Genomic DNA, 14,681 nt, shown 5'->3' with positions numbered 1-14,681 from the left:
TTTCATTATTTCTGTCAACCAAAGTGAGATCTCAAGACTCAGCAGTCGTACTACATCCTCTCAGATAGTAGGAGTTAATCTTTGAGTTTTGATCAAGAGCTGAGAGAGAGATGCCACAAAAGGCTCCTAAAAGACACCTAGGTATTCATTTTCTTGAATACTTCCTTCCATATTATCTTAGTGGAAAATCCTAAAATTATTTTCTCATGTCAGTAGTACTTTTATTATTGAATGGTTTCAACTATGGTGAAAGGCTTTTCCTAATGTCCACATTTAGGAGGGTTTTTCCTTATAAATAGAACTATGGTGGTTTGTTGGGTTTTTTTTAATCTAAAGGATCAAAATTTGTCCCAGAGTTCCCATTGGCACTGATATTTTATCTTCCACATGAGCAACCTCAGACACACAAATGAGAATGGTATTTTCGATTTCATGAAAGTATATTATTTATGCTCATTTTGCCTAATTTTAAAAAATGCATACAAGTGATTTTTGCTCTTCATTCATTCTGAAGATTTCTCTTCTACGCTTCCAATGTTCCAGGGAACAGTGGTGAGCAACACAAGCCCTTCCCTTTTGGAGCTTTCATTTTACTAGGGGACAAATCATAGTTATGCAAGATAATGTTACAAATTAAAACCCTGCTTTTAAACTAGTTTTCTAAAATCTACACGTTTGGGAGTTTAAATTTGTTTGTTATCTAGTAGTATTTTGAAAACTTAAAACAGGAAAAACTTTTTGAACAGTATATTGAATTCATTAGAGTGCTATAGGGAATAATCTGTTGGTGACAAGATAGACTCAAATTCCTATGATCTCTAAATCCTTTGAATCGGAATGAAAATTTGATGGCTGGCAAAGGTAGTTTCTTTCTAAAACTGCAAATACATGCTTTTGACCCTTAGATTCCTGAATAACTGGAAGGAGTTTAGAATAAGCTAATTAAAATAATTTTTAGTATCTACTCCATATTCAGTTGTCTCCTGTCTCTGGTGAGTGCTGCTCTTGGAAAAGAGTTATTAGTAGTGGCTTGCATGCATGTGCTGTACCTACCTCTCCAATTTCCACATATCTAAATGTTTATACAAATAAAATATGGAATCTTACTTTAGGTCCAACCTGGGCTTATTAAATTCTTTTGTCTAGTCTTGCTTTTTTCAAAGTTGGACTGTCTTTAAAAACCTTTCAGAGGCAGATGATCACTTAACTCATGAATGTTTAATTTGCGGTATTCTTTATAATAAGGGGGGAAAGAACTGTTTATATACATTTTGTCTGGTTTTAAATTTTTTTCTCTTTTGGAGTTCCCGTCGTGGTGCAGTGGTTAACGAATCCGACTAGGAACCATGAGGTTGCGGGTTCGGTCCCTGCCCTTGCTCAGTGGGTTAACGATCCGGCGTTGCCGTGAGCTGTGGTGTAGGTTGCAGACGCGGCTCGGATCCCGCGTTGCTGTGGCTCTGGCGTAGGCCAGTGGCTGCAGCTCCGATTCAGCCCCTAGCCTGGGAACCTCCATATGCTGCAGGAGCGGCTCAAGAAATAGCAAAAAAAGACAAAAAAAAATTTTTTTTTTCTCTTTGCCATTACCATTGGCACTGATATTTCAAAGTTTGAATTTTGTTGTTGTTAGATCTTTGACAGATTTTGTTAGTAGAAAATGCCCATTTCTTGAAATTGTATAATTAAAAATATAGGTATGTGTAAACCCTAGCTCCTAGAAAAATTTAGTAGGATTAAGACACCAAGAAGCCAAATTACCAAATTATTAATGTATACATATGGAGTATTTTTAGGTGATCTGTATCAGTTACTAGTAATATTCAGAGATTATATAATTATTATAAGTAAATATTATTATAAAACTTTTAATAGCTTTTAAAATGATGTAGCATTTTTCAGTTTCATTGGTGAAAAATCAGTTTACATTTGTTAATAACTAAATCTGAATTCATTTCATTCAGTCCTTGTTTTTTCAAATGATCACACACACATAATTAAAATAAAGGTGCGTGTCTGGGAAAAGCTGAAATGATGGAATGTTTTGGCCTCTGCATCCTTCCTCAGAAACTATAAGAGAAGTTATAAAACTTCTTATAAAACTATAAGAAAAACATATTTTTCTAATGCCAACACAGAAACATTCCTTCTTATACTTTCTATTCTGGCATGTGCAGGGATAGGGAGGCTGTGTGGTCTTCTGGTTAGAGCAAAGGACTGGGAGTCAGGAGGATCCTGGGTTCCATTGCGGGGCTAACCACTGACTTACTCTGTGACCTTGGGCAAGTCACTTGACCTCCTTGTGCCTCAGTCAACCATCTGGAAAATTGGTTAAAAAGCAGGACCTCGCTGACAACCAGATGCTTCATCTGAACTGAGCTTTCCTGGGTAAATAAATTACAAAAACAATTTACAGAGTTTTTTATCATTTAACATAAATTTTGGGGTAAACCGGAGTTCTTTAAGGCATGATAATACTTGGTTATAAGGTTTCAATAATTGCTAAGAATATATTAAAACTGTAGCCCAAAGCTTAGGCCCACACTTCTATTTAAATTTTCTTTGTGAGAGAAAATGATAAGGCTTAACTTGTAAAGCCTGGTATGTGTATTGTGTATATGTTTCAGTATATGTTATGCTTTTTACAGATTTTTTTTAAGTTAATTCGTTTTTATTCTTGTTTAGGCACCGGCTTTTCCGTGAACATTGTGTTTGTGTACAAGGAAACTATATAAAAGACTTAAATATCCTTGGAAGAGACCTTTCAAAAACTATCATAATTGACAACTCACCACAAGCCTTTGCATATCAGGTAGGAAGAGGGTTGCTAAACCAGCTCAGACAAATGCTACCAAGTAGTGAGATGGGACGACAGAATTTTCACTGGTAGAATTTTCCTGTGTAGTGTCATCTTTCAGAATTAGAAATGCCAAATTGGTATGTTCCTTGTGGAAATTTTCTTTTAAATGAAGTACAACATAAATAAAAATCTGAGTAGTAAGTCTAAATAAGAAGGGACTATAAGATATATTTCATTTAATAGCACTCTTATCACTTAAATCAATAACTGTAAACAGAGAATTACAAATGGCTTAACATGTTCTTCTGGTCTGTTTGACATGATGTTCTGAAATATTTTCTTAGATTATTTTGTCAATATATTTGCACACTTTGTCAATGATTCTTTGAAATACAAAGTATAATTTCAACTAGAGATGGGCCATCCTTGTAAGATATATTGTACATTATGAATATGTTCATGTGATATATCTGAGATTTTATTCACAATAAATCAGTGAGACCGGGAAGAGTGGAAAGTGAATTGGGTGTGGATGAAACAAGATTTGCCCTTCAGGAGTTCCTGTTGTGGCTCAGCAGTTAACGAACCTGACTGGAATCTGTGAGGACACAGGTTCGATCCCTGACCTTGCTCAGTGGGTTAAGGATCCGGCATTTCTTTGAACTGTGGTGTAGATCACAGATGTGGCTCTCATCCTGCGTTGCTGTGGCCCTGTTGTAGCTCCAATTGGACCCCTAGCCTGGGAACCTCCATATGCCGTGGGGTGTGGCCCTAAAAGACAGAGCGACCAAAAAAAAAAAAAAAAGATTTGCCCTTTTGTGTTTCAAAATGTCCATAATAAAACATAAAAAAGAATAAAAGGGTGAAAATTGCACATGATACTGTTTAAGTCACTATTTTTATTTGCTTACATTTTGAAATATGTTTTTCAGAATTGGTTTGTATATAAAATAATTTGTTATCCTCTGCCTCAAACACAGTGTTCTGTATAAGTGTTAAAAGATATTTTATCCTAGAGATTATTTACTGTAAAACAAATATGGTTTGTATTTTTGTTTCCGGACTCTTCAATGAAATAACACTGAGTCAATTTATTATACGTTCCTACTATGTTTATCTTGCTCATGGTTGGGAGTAAAACAATGAATGGGGGACAGTCCCTGTGTAAGAGCATATGCTTTCTGATAGTGGTCTCTATTTAGATTGGCAATACTCCTTCATTCAGAATGCCTGTAGCATTGACTAATAAGTATTTCTTGAATGAATAATATTTTTTAGTTATATTAATATAAAACTTGTTTTAATGAATCTTTCTTGTTTTTTATATAAAACTAAGAAGAAATGATACTGAAAAACCAACTAACAGCTATTTCTTGTACTATTAAGTTGTTTAAGAATATGACGAGAATAAACTCTGATGACATTCCTTTATAAAAAACTTATGATTAGTGTTTATTATTTCTTTTAAATTCTTCCAAAGTAGGCAAAATATAAGTAAAAAGAATTTAATTACTTATTTATCATTTTAGCTATCTAATGGAATCCCTATAGAAAGCTGGTTTATGGATAAAAATGACAATGAACTTCTAAAACTGATTCCATTTCTGGAGAAGCTAGTAGAACTGGTAAGTATAACTTATGATTTATCTTTTTGTTAGGTTTTTGTTGCCTCAACTCTTGAAATAAATCTTTTTAATTGCTTTACGTGTATTGAATTTTAAGTCAGCATGGTGGGAGATTGGGGCAGAGGTTGAAAAAAGATTACAAGCATTTTTGAAACTTATAAATTATATTAAAATTGTGTTTATCAGCATTTAAAAGTTTATACATTTAAAATTTCACCAAACTTCCTCTTGCAAGTCAGTAACCAGTTATGTAAAATTGACTTTGTAGTTCAAGCCTAGAATGCTTACATTACTGAAACTTTGTCTTAATTCTGGGAATTTTTTTCTCCTATATCCATGGATTAATTTTAAAACTACTGTGTAACATAGAATTCAGTGACTTAATACTTGACATTTGTTTTGGTTTGAACTCTTATTGCATAATTGCTCTTACAATATTAAAACATTAATGACAGGCTTTTTTTTCCCCCCATCTGAAGTTTACTTAATTGCTTGTATACTCTTTTTATTTGGCAGACAAAGTAATGTAAGTTGTAAAGTGAATGTGGTATATTTTCTCTGCTAAGAAAGAATGTTCATAATGTTATGAGGATCATGTCTTTGAAATTACATAACTTTTAAATATCAATTTCTCCACACAGAATGAAGATGTTCGACCTCACATCAGAGACAGATTTCGCTTGCATGATTTGCTGCCCCCAGATTAAGTACAAAGACTTATCAAATCACTGAAGGGGGAGAGAATGCAGGACCCTTTTGGACTAAGACAAAAACATTGCCATTACTGTTGAAATTTTGCATTTTTGTACCCCGTCTTGCTTTTCTTATCTTTGGTGCCCAATAATAATCAAGGGTTACAGAAAGAGACTTTATCTCAGATTGAATACATACAGTAGGTAGGCTAAAACAGAAGAGTCTTTAGAACTAGTGCAACTCCAGTGAAATTTTTTTATGTACAGGACATCTGCAGTTTATAAAGAATTCTGTTTCTGCCACCAGCAGTTTGACCTGTAGTCACACAGGATTTTATGATAATAACAGAGATGAAAATGGACTTTTATTTTCTCTCTGTTTGGTGCTCTAAGTGGGTTTGTAGCCACTTTTCTGTTACTTTAAAATTCTCATTTCAACAGGAATGGCCAGTAAAAGTTGTTTTATTTTTCCTGTTAAGGTTTATAACCTTTTTACATTTTTGACCTGTATTAGATTAGAATTTCATTATGCATTCCTATTAGTTGAGGCGCTTCATAGTTTTCTGGAAATAGTCAATTTTTAGTTTTTTATTATACATTTGAATGGCCGTTTTCCTGCTTTGTCTGCCTGCATATTGTATATTTGTTTAAAAATATTCTCTACTTTTTAGTCCATGTAAGTTTCATTTAGAAAGACATGCATTTATATTTTGTTTCTGTAATATTCTACTGTAGGCGAAATCTTTTCAGAAAATCAAGAGACTGGGTAGATAAGAATATATGAATGACTAATATTCAGAAGATTTAAACCATTGTGATGGCATGTGTTCCCAAGTGGTAATATCTTGCAGTGTCACACAGATTTGATGGATAAAGGTATACCTCAGACTTCACTGTGCTCACCAATCTTTGAGGAGAATGAGTTTGGTCACCTCTTGGGCTTGATTTGGTTACTGCTGCCTTTGGTTTTCTCCAAGAATGAAGTATTCAGCACAGTGATTCAGTATTTTTAGTTCTTTTGCATGGGCTGGTAGTACCTCTGTTATGCTCTCGGTTACAATCAATTTAAAACTCTGTGTAACAGTCTTGGTACCTTACAGTAGCTATGCATAATCCTGTGGCACAGTAAACTCCCAAGCCACCAATGCAGTTAATATGCTCTCATAGTGGTTTTCTATGCTATATGAAAATAGTCTTCAAGCCTTGGTTCTCTAATGCAGCTACCACAAGAGGTTGATATTTTTATAGTGGCGTGTAATCTCCTTTTCGGGAGGCTTTTTATGGAAGGTAGAATTTGTAAAAGTTAGTTATGCTTTGCCTCTCGACTGCATTAACATGCCACAGGCTCAGACTGTTTTTGTGTAAAGGATGTCAAAGAACGGCACTTTTTCTAAAGAGAAGTTTGATATTTTGTATGCTTGTTAAGAAAGTACAGTATTGGAAATTAAAGGTGGACAACTGATAATTGAGGAGTATGTCACTTAATTTTTTATGTATATTACCTGTTTACTTGTACAACTTATTGTACAAATTACATGCAGCTTCATTTTCAAATGAATCCTTAAAATAAGGAAATCTTTTTAGGAAAACATTTAATTTTTGTATTTTTGATTTTAAAGGCATGAGTTATGTCAATTTTCAGTGTATTAATGAAGATTTTAACTTTTCATCAGGTTGAGTGTTTTCTTACTATATTATCTGTTGTGTATGTAGTTAGCATATTGTGTCACTGAACTGTTTAAAAATCTAGCATGTAGAGCAAGCCTGTTTTGTGGAAACTCCTTATTCATTAAAAAAATAATCATGGCAGATTTTCTGCAAAAAAAAAAGCAAAAGCATTTGCAATTCAGAATACTGGGGGGTTTTTTGTTTTTCTTTTAATTTAAAGAAAGGTATTTTGCTTGCAGGAAAAAATACAGATTCATTTTAATGAGAATCTTTGAAATGTATTTATCTTTAGGGCATCTGGGCATCTTTATGCTGTTTGTCTTCTGTCTTTCTTGAAATAAAATGTACATACGTTACCTTTACATATGCTCTTGCTCAAAATTGTGAACCTAGTTACATTTCTCCTTGCTCCCTTTTTAATGTTCAAACAGCAAAACCCAAAACCTATATAAGATCTAAACTTTCAGCGTGCATTGTAATTGCTGAAGGCTTTTCTAATTAAGTAAATACAGTCTCAAAGGGCTTTCCCCGTAAGTAAAAGGGAAGTGTAAGCACCTATATATACCATTGTGCCTGTGGGCACTTTAAATAAACACCAACCTTTAATCATCTTTTATTATTGGTAAAGCTGTTTTCAATCCCCCACTAGGATAGTTCCTTTAAGTCAGCTGACAAACAAATCAAGCCTAACAAGATTCTTAAAAAAATATAAACTAAGGGAAATTTTTATATGGCCTAAAAATTTCCTGATCAACTTAATATATTTTTCTTCATTACTTAAATTTTTTTAAGTTCCCATGTGGCACAGTGGGTTAAGGATGCAGCGTTGCCAGAGCTGTGGCGCAGGTTGCAAATGCAGAGTGGGTTTGACCTTTGATCCCTGGCCCGGAACTACCACATGCCATGGGTATGGCCAAAATAAATAAATAAATTTGTTATTCCATCTTAATATGTTTTATCTTATTACCCCTTTCCTTTATATATTGATAGATGTTATCTACTTCCATGTAGCTAAATGGAGGTGTTTAAGGAATTGAGATGTGCCCAACCCCTTTAGTTCACACAGGAACATGAACTCTTAAAAGCTGACTGTAGTAAATGCAGGAGAGATGGATACCTGACAAGAGACAGCAAAAGTGACCTATATACACATCACAACTCTGAAGTACATATTATAATTGTGATATTTCCAGTGATAAATGTCTGACTTTTAAAGACATTCTTTTAAATATTTGTATTATTGTTAGGATGTTTTAATCAGTTGTGTTTTTTAATTCCATGTAATATATGTAGCCCTAATCAGATTTATATCACCATATTTCTCCTTGGGTCTTAAAAGAGAGTTGATAACAATTTGAAAGCATAAATTGTTTTATATTAGCTAGTATGTATATTTATTTACCCGATGGCTTTATCTTGTTTCTCCCCAATTTTTTTTTGGGGGGGGGAATTCATTGAAAACATTGTAACTTCTATAAATGGCTATTTTCTTGTAACTGTCAGTGAAAATGGATGTGTACATTTTTTTTATATATATTTCTCTGGTTTTCCTGGTTTGTTTGGTTTTGGGGGGCTTTTGGGGGGGTAGTTAAAATCTTTTTTTAAAGAAGTTATCTTTGGCCAATGACTTTTTCAGCTAGATATCACTTTGATTCAACCATCTAAAGAAGTTTGTTTTTCATTGTTTTGTTCAGTCAACTTCCTGAAAAGCAAAGAGACTTCACCTCATCAATGAAGAAAGCATTTCATTATTTCTACAAATCTTTACCACGAGCACAGACTTCTTCATAAGGACCAGATCTCTTCCACGTTTTGTATCAATCACATTAAGCTGAAATGTAAAGGACACTGAAGCCTTCATTTAATTGTACTAACATGATGGTGTTATATACTACATCATTAGCTAGTTAAGATTTTCTGACCTGACTTCTCTTTGTCTTCGTAGGTATTTATTTGTTATCTCTTTTAATCTTGTGTATCTAAATTAGTGTTAATAGTTACCCACCGAATAACTATGCCAAGCAACTAGGAAAGAATGTTTATTTTATTTCCCCTTATAGGGGAAGAGTGGACTGGGAACAAAAATGTATGGGCCAAAAGGCCTGAGGTTGTCATTCATTCACTTTCTTATTCCTCTCATGAGCTATATTTGAATATAGTATTTTTTCAGTGCTTATGTGCTTATTATGTCATTACTTTTCATGTCTTCCCCTGAGTTAAAAAGCCTGCTAGGAACCTGTATAAAATACATTTTAAAATTTCAGAATAAGAACCACAGAACTCGGTATCTTATATTTAAATGCTATTTAAATTATTATCGGAATTCAAGTCTTGCTCACTAGTATACGTTTTTGTAAAATGTTTCTCTGTATCTTGAATTGCAGTTACTTGCCCAGAGGCAAGAGTTCCGAGGTTATAGTGCGTTTTGAGAAATTTTTAAAAGGGGGAGAGTAGAGCAACAAGTTTATACTTAGTTACTTTATGGTTTTGATATTAGTTATTAGTGTTATAAAATACATCAGTGGTTCCCAAACCTGACTGTCGGTTAGAATTACTCTGTAGAGCTTTTGAAATACAGATTCCTGCGGCTGGGCCTCTGCAAAATTGTCTCACTGGGTCTAGAGTGGGGCCTGAGAAGTCTTTATTTTTTAAAAGTTCTCCAAGTGATTCTAATAGCCAGGTTTGGGAAATCACTGCTTTAAATAATGTGACAGTGGTTTGAGAATTGAGAGTAGGAACAAAATAAAGTTTACCAGACATCTCTTTGTGGTAGAGTTTTTTTTTTTTTTTCCTTTTTAAACTGGGACCAGATTTCACAGAACTTATTCAAGATACATGGAGGAATAATAAAGAAGATTGAGGCTACTGCTCATTATCATTCTTGTCTTTCATTATTTTAAAGATTTGCATTTCTAGCACTTGGAATAGTTGATCATATACTCAGCTGAAGGACATATCCCTGAATGAGACCATTATATATATTAACTGTAAAATATTTCACTATTTTTTTATTTTATAAATCTTTGTAGAAATAAGCAATGAAATACTACTTTCATCTTTTGAAATGGGATTTTTCAAGGCAGTGTCCTTTTGGCATTAAGGTAGGGGGGAGTTAATATTTTCTCTGCCTTTTTCCACGTGAGTCAATATAAAGTCATGAACATTTAAAAATTTCAGTTTAATTTCTACATATTTACTATGCAGTATAGCCGTGAACAAGTAATGTAGATTTAGTTTTCTCATTTCAAATGCCCTGATCACCCTACCTCACAGGGTTGTTGTGGGGATAAATAAAACTTTTATGGAAGCACTTTTCTTTGGTGATACTTTATCAGCCACTGGAAACAATATATCTAATAGGTTATATTTGTATAGTGCTTTTTTTGTTCATAAGTAAACAGTTTTGTTTTTTTTTTTCACATAGCTTTCCTTTTTGATGATCTGTAAGGAACATAGAGTATGTTACAGATAAAGAAAAACAGATAAGGAAACCGAAGCTCAGGGGACCATGACCCTCACAACTGTTCTGGGAGACCTGAATTCAGGTATTCCAATAGGCTATTAACTGTTTCCCAGAAGAGACTTGGCTTTTCTGTATAGTCATGTTTGTACATAAGTACAAAGCTTTCCAAGTTTTTTATAAAATCACTTTAGCAACCAAAATGTTCTTATAAAGGAATTTATTAACTCTGCAAAAGTCTGTGGCACAAACTAGTCCCTGGATTTTAAAAATATAATTTTTGGATTTCCCTAGTGGCACAGCAGGTTAAAGATCCAGTGTTGTCACTGCAGTGGCTCAGGTCACTGCTCTGGCCTGGGAACTTATAAGCATGCCCAGGGCATAGCCCCCCTACCCCCAAAATAACTTTTAAACTAGAAGAACATTCTATCTTCTACCTGTTCATCCTTATTTTACAGGTTAGAAAAAGTGTCATCCCAAGATTACAAAGTTGGAATTAGAACTAAGGTCTCTTATTTACCATTTCTCAAAGTAATTACTTCAGGGGGAATGACATTTCTTTTTTTTCCTGAGCCACTGCGGTGACAATGCCCAATCCTTAACCTGCTGTGCCACAAGCGAACTCCAGGAATGACATTCCTAATTTCTGGAATAAAACCTGAGTAATAAAGGGGTTAGTTTTGGAAAGCAAGAGATAAGATGGCAAGAAGGAACCAGAATTATGGTGAGCTAAGATGAGGAAATACTTTACATATAGGCTGAATAACCTGAACCAGTGTAACTACAAAATAGTGAGCTGGGGGATTACGCTGGTGGTCTAATGGTTAGGACTCATTGCTTTCACCACGGATCAACCCCTGATCTGTGAACTGAGATCCCATACCAAGCTGCTGATATCAGACCCCCCCCCAAAATATAATGAGTTGGTCCTACCCCATTTTCTGTGATGAGACTTTCCCTCCTCAAACTTTACTAAGTAAAATTGACATATGTAAATTTAAAGTAAACATTGTGATGATTTGATACACATGTGAAATGTTTACTACCATAAGGTTAACACAACGTTTACCTCACATAATTAACTTTTCTGTCATTGTGATAACATTTAAAATCTCTTCTCAAAGCAACCTTAAAGAATGCAGTACAGTATGGTTAACTGTAATCACCATGCTAGACATTAGACTCTTGGAATATCAGACTCTCAAACAACTAGAACTCTGTACCCTTTGGCCAACATGTCTTCATTCCTCTCCCCACCAGGTGCTGGCTGTGATGAGACTCTTGGCAACTATTTTCCCTAAGCTTCAAAGGAGTTTAATGCACACAGGTTTGAGAGTTACCCCAGTAGACTTTGAGAAATAAATGATTGGACTTGAGGTGAATAGCTGAATTAAGGGGTATGGTTAATAAAAAGGAAGAGAGTTTAGAATCAAAAGGCCTGAATTCAGGAACTTAAGACCTCATCCCATTAGTAGAGCAATTCTCTGAGTCTAAATTTGTTCATCTGTAAAATGGGCTATGAAACATATATAAGGTAACTACCAGGATGGAAATTTTAGTTTTTAGTTTTAGTTTTATAGTTGATTTATAATGTACTAATCTCTGCTGTATAGTAGAGTGAGTCTTTTTTTAATGTTCTTTTGTATTACGGTGTACCACAGGATACTGAATATAGTTCCCTGTGCTATACAGTAGGACTTGTTTACCCCAGGATGGAAATGTTAAAGCAGTTACTTGTATGGGAGATATTTACAGGGTTTGGGGAGATATATGAAGATAGCGGAGGCAGGAATGGGCAGTAGAATCAGGATTTTATAGTATCAAATATGTCGGAGAATTTTTAATAGACCCGAGCCGTAAGCAGTCATTTGGGAAAAAAAGACTATAGAAGTAATGGAGAGGTCACCTATGATTGTTAAGAACATGTTTGATGAAAATAATGCTGAATGTTAAGTAATGGATGATGAGGAAATTAAAGTGATTATTAAATGTCTTGAGGAGTATGCTAAATAGTTGGGATGTCAGGATGATATAAATGACTTGTTGCCAAGTTACAAGTCTCTTAATAATGGGTGAATCAAATGCACTAGATCTTTTAGCCGTGCCCATATAATGAGCTTTAATGTTTTTTTGGCCGCACCTGCAGCATGCAGACATTTCTGGGCTAGGGGTTGAATCCTTATCACAGCAGCCCCCAGAGCCGCTGCAGGGACAATGCTGGATCCTTAATCTCCTGAACCATGAGAAAACAAATATTTTATTTGATATATGACAATATTTGTGAACAGTAAAATTCATTTTAAAACACTGCCTTACTGTGCCAGGTTCTGTGGGTGACAGAAGAAAGCAAACATGACACTGGCGATGGAGATGGACATTATTTGTTGGGAAAAGGATCATGAAGGAAAAAAGCTGGCTTTGAGAGTACTGATAACACAATCTTTTTTCTTTTTAGGGCTGCATTTGTGGCATATGCAAGTTCCCAGGCTCGAGGTCAAATTATAGCTGCAGCTGAGGTCTGGGCCACAGCCACAGCAACACTGGCTCCTCCGAGCCACATCTGTGACCTACACACAGCTTGCGGCAATGCTGGATCCTTAACCCACTGACCAAAGCCAGAGATTGAATTTGCGCCCTCACAGAGATAATGTCAGGTCTTAACCCACTGAGTCACAATAGGAACTCCCTCACACCTCATTTTCAATTGCATGTGGTTTAATACCTTGAAGTGAATATGCCCAGAGCCTGCAATAGTAGTTGGAACAGGGTAGGCACTCAGTGATTATTTGTTGAATAAATGAAACAATGAGTGAGCTCACATTTCAAAGTTTGGATTTCTACTTATAAGAAAATTGATTCTGAATGTGCAACTCAGAATTGATGAGGTTCAGAGGAATTAGTTCATGCTAAGTAAACTCACAAAAATTTTTAGGTCAAATTTCAATTTCATTCATTTACTGTCAGCAGGTTTCCTCCTTAAATGAAACTAAATCACAATCAGATGCCTGCTTGGTAAGGGTAGAACCAGAGAGAAAGTCTACTGAAAGAGAATCATAATGGCTAATATCAAGTCAACAGGATGCCCTCATCTTCATCTCTACTAGGTATCTGCCAGCAGTTTGTAGGTCGGCTTAGCCTTTTCTCTGGGGTCTGTCAAAATCTTGTTCTTTGGCTTCACTTCCCCTATATTTCACCTTGTTAATATTTTTTGTTTGTTTGAAGATACATTGTCTTAGAACATCTTCAGATAAGTTAATACAGGTGACTACATTATCACTTCAGAAATAATACAGTCTTGCTTTCCTGAGTCTCCACCTTGGGGTATTTGAATCTGACACCTTCTTAGCCAATTATTTATTATTTCCTATTATACTAGTAATATAATAAAAAAAAAAGCATCTTTCTTTGGGACCCAACTGTATGAAATTTGAGACTGCATTTCAAGAGGAGAAACAGTGGCCTAATGGGCGAGTTTTTCTTTGAAAAGAAACCCAGTTCTCCACAGAAATTTACTCATGCAGTCATTCAACAGTAAAGTGCCTACTATGTGCCAAACGGACTTAACTATAGCAGAGCTTAGGCTCTCAAGATTTCTTATCTGCACATAAAACAACTAGCATATACTTGTTAAAAATTTTAGCTGAGGCCAATAAGGGAATTTATTGGAAGGATACTAGGGTATCTCATGGCATTTAAGGAAGAGCTGGACAGGTGGACCTCAAGGGAAGGCAAGAGGAAATAAGGTGGCTTTGGAAATCATCACTTCTGCAGGAGGTCTTCCCTTCAGGCTGCTGTCATCTGCCAACAACCAGGCCCTGAGAGTCTTGAGTTCCAAATTCGATTTTTTTTTTTGGTCTTTTTTTGCCTTTTCTAGGGCCATATGGAGGTTCCCAGGCTAGGGGTCTATTTGGCACTGTAGACCCTGTCCTCTGCAAGAGCCACAGCAACTCGGGATCTGAGCCGTGTCTTTGACCTATACCACAGCTCACAGCAATGCTGGATCCTTAACCCACTGAGCAAGGCCGGGGATCGAACCTGCAACCTCATGGTTCCTAGTCGATTTCGTTAACCACTGAGCCACAACAGGAACTCCTTGAGTTCCAAATTCTAAAGTCCTAGGAAAGAGAATCTTTTTGTTATCACTGTATAATGATTCACCTCAAAACTTAAGAGGCTTAAGATAAGTTTCACAGATCTGTGGTTGACTGGGTTCAACTGGGCAGCTCTTGCTTGGGTTCTTCTGTGGTTGCATTCAAATGGTAGTTGGTGATAGAATCATCTGAAGGCTCAACTAGGCTGAATGTCTAAGGTGGCTTCTTTGCTCCCAAGTTTGGCATCTGCTGGCATAACCTGGAACAGCCAGGGGCTTGCTGAGTACTTTTCTCTCCCTGAACAGTTTTTCCATGAGGTTAGCTTGAAACAACATGGCAATCTTAGGGTAG

General features: G+C 35.5%; 1 protein-coding gene across 3 annotated transcripts in view; it reads left to right on the top strand.

The window, feature by feature from the left end:
- Positions 1–9,541, top strand: part of CTDSPL2 (CTD small phosphatase like 2) — a 94,480-nt gene extending 84,939 nt beyond the window's left edge. For all 3 annotated transcript variants that reach the window (XM_047766483.1, XM_047766484.1, XM_047766482.1), the window contains 3 exons: positions 2,680–2,806; positions 4,324–4,419; positions 5,061–9,541. In XM_047766483.1, the coding sequence (XP_047622439.1) occupies positions 2,680–2,806; positions 4,324–4,419; positions 5,061–5,126 (289 nt within the window). In that variant the 3' untranslated portion in view covers positions 5,127–9,541. The remainder of the gene's footprint in view (positions 1–2,679; positions 2,807–4,323; positions 4,420–5,060) is intronic.
- The last annotated feature ends 5,140 nt before the right edge of the window (positions 9,542–14,681 follow it).

The sequence above is a fragment of the Phacochoerus africanus genome, chromosome 2, assembly GCF_016906955.1.
Source record: "Phacochoerus africanus isolate WHEZ1 chromosome 2, ROS_Pafr_v1, whole genome shotgun sequence".
In the NCBI taxonomy this organism is placed as follows: Eukaryota; Metazoa; Chordata; class Mammalia; order Artiodactyla; family Suidae; genus Phacochoerus; species Phacochoerus africanus.
Note: the sequence above shows the minus strand (reverse complement) of the source record. Positions and strands in the feature narration are given on the sequence as shown.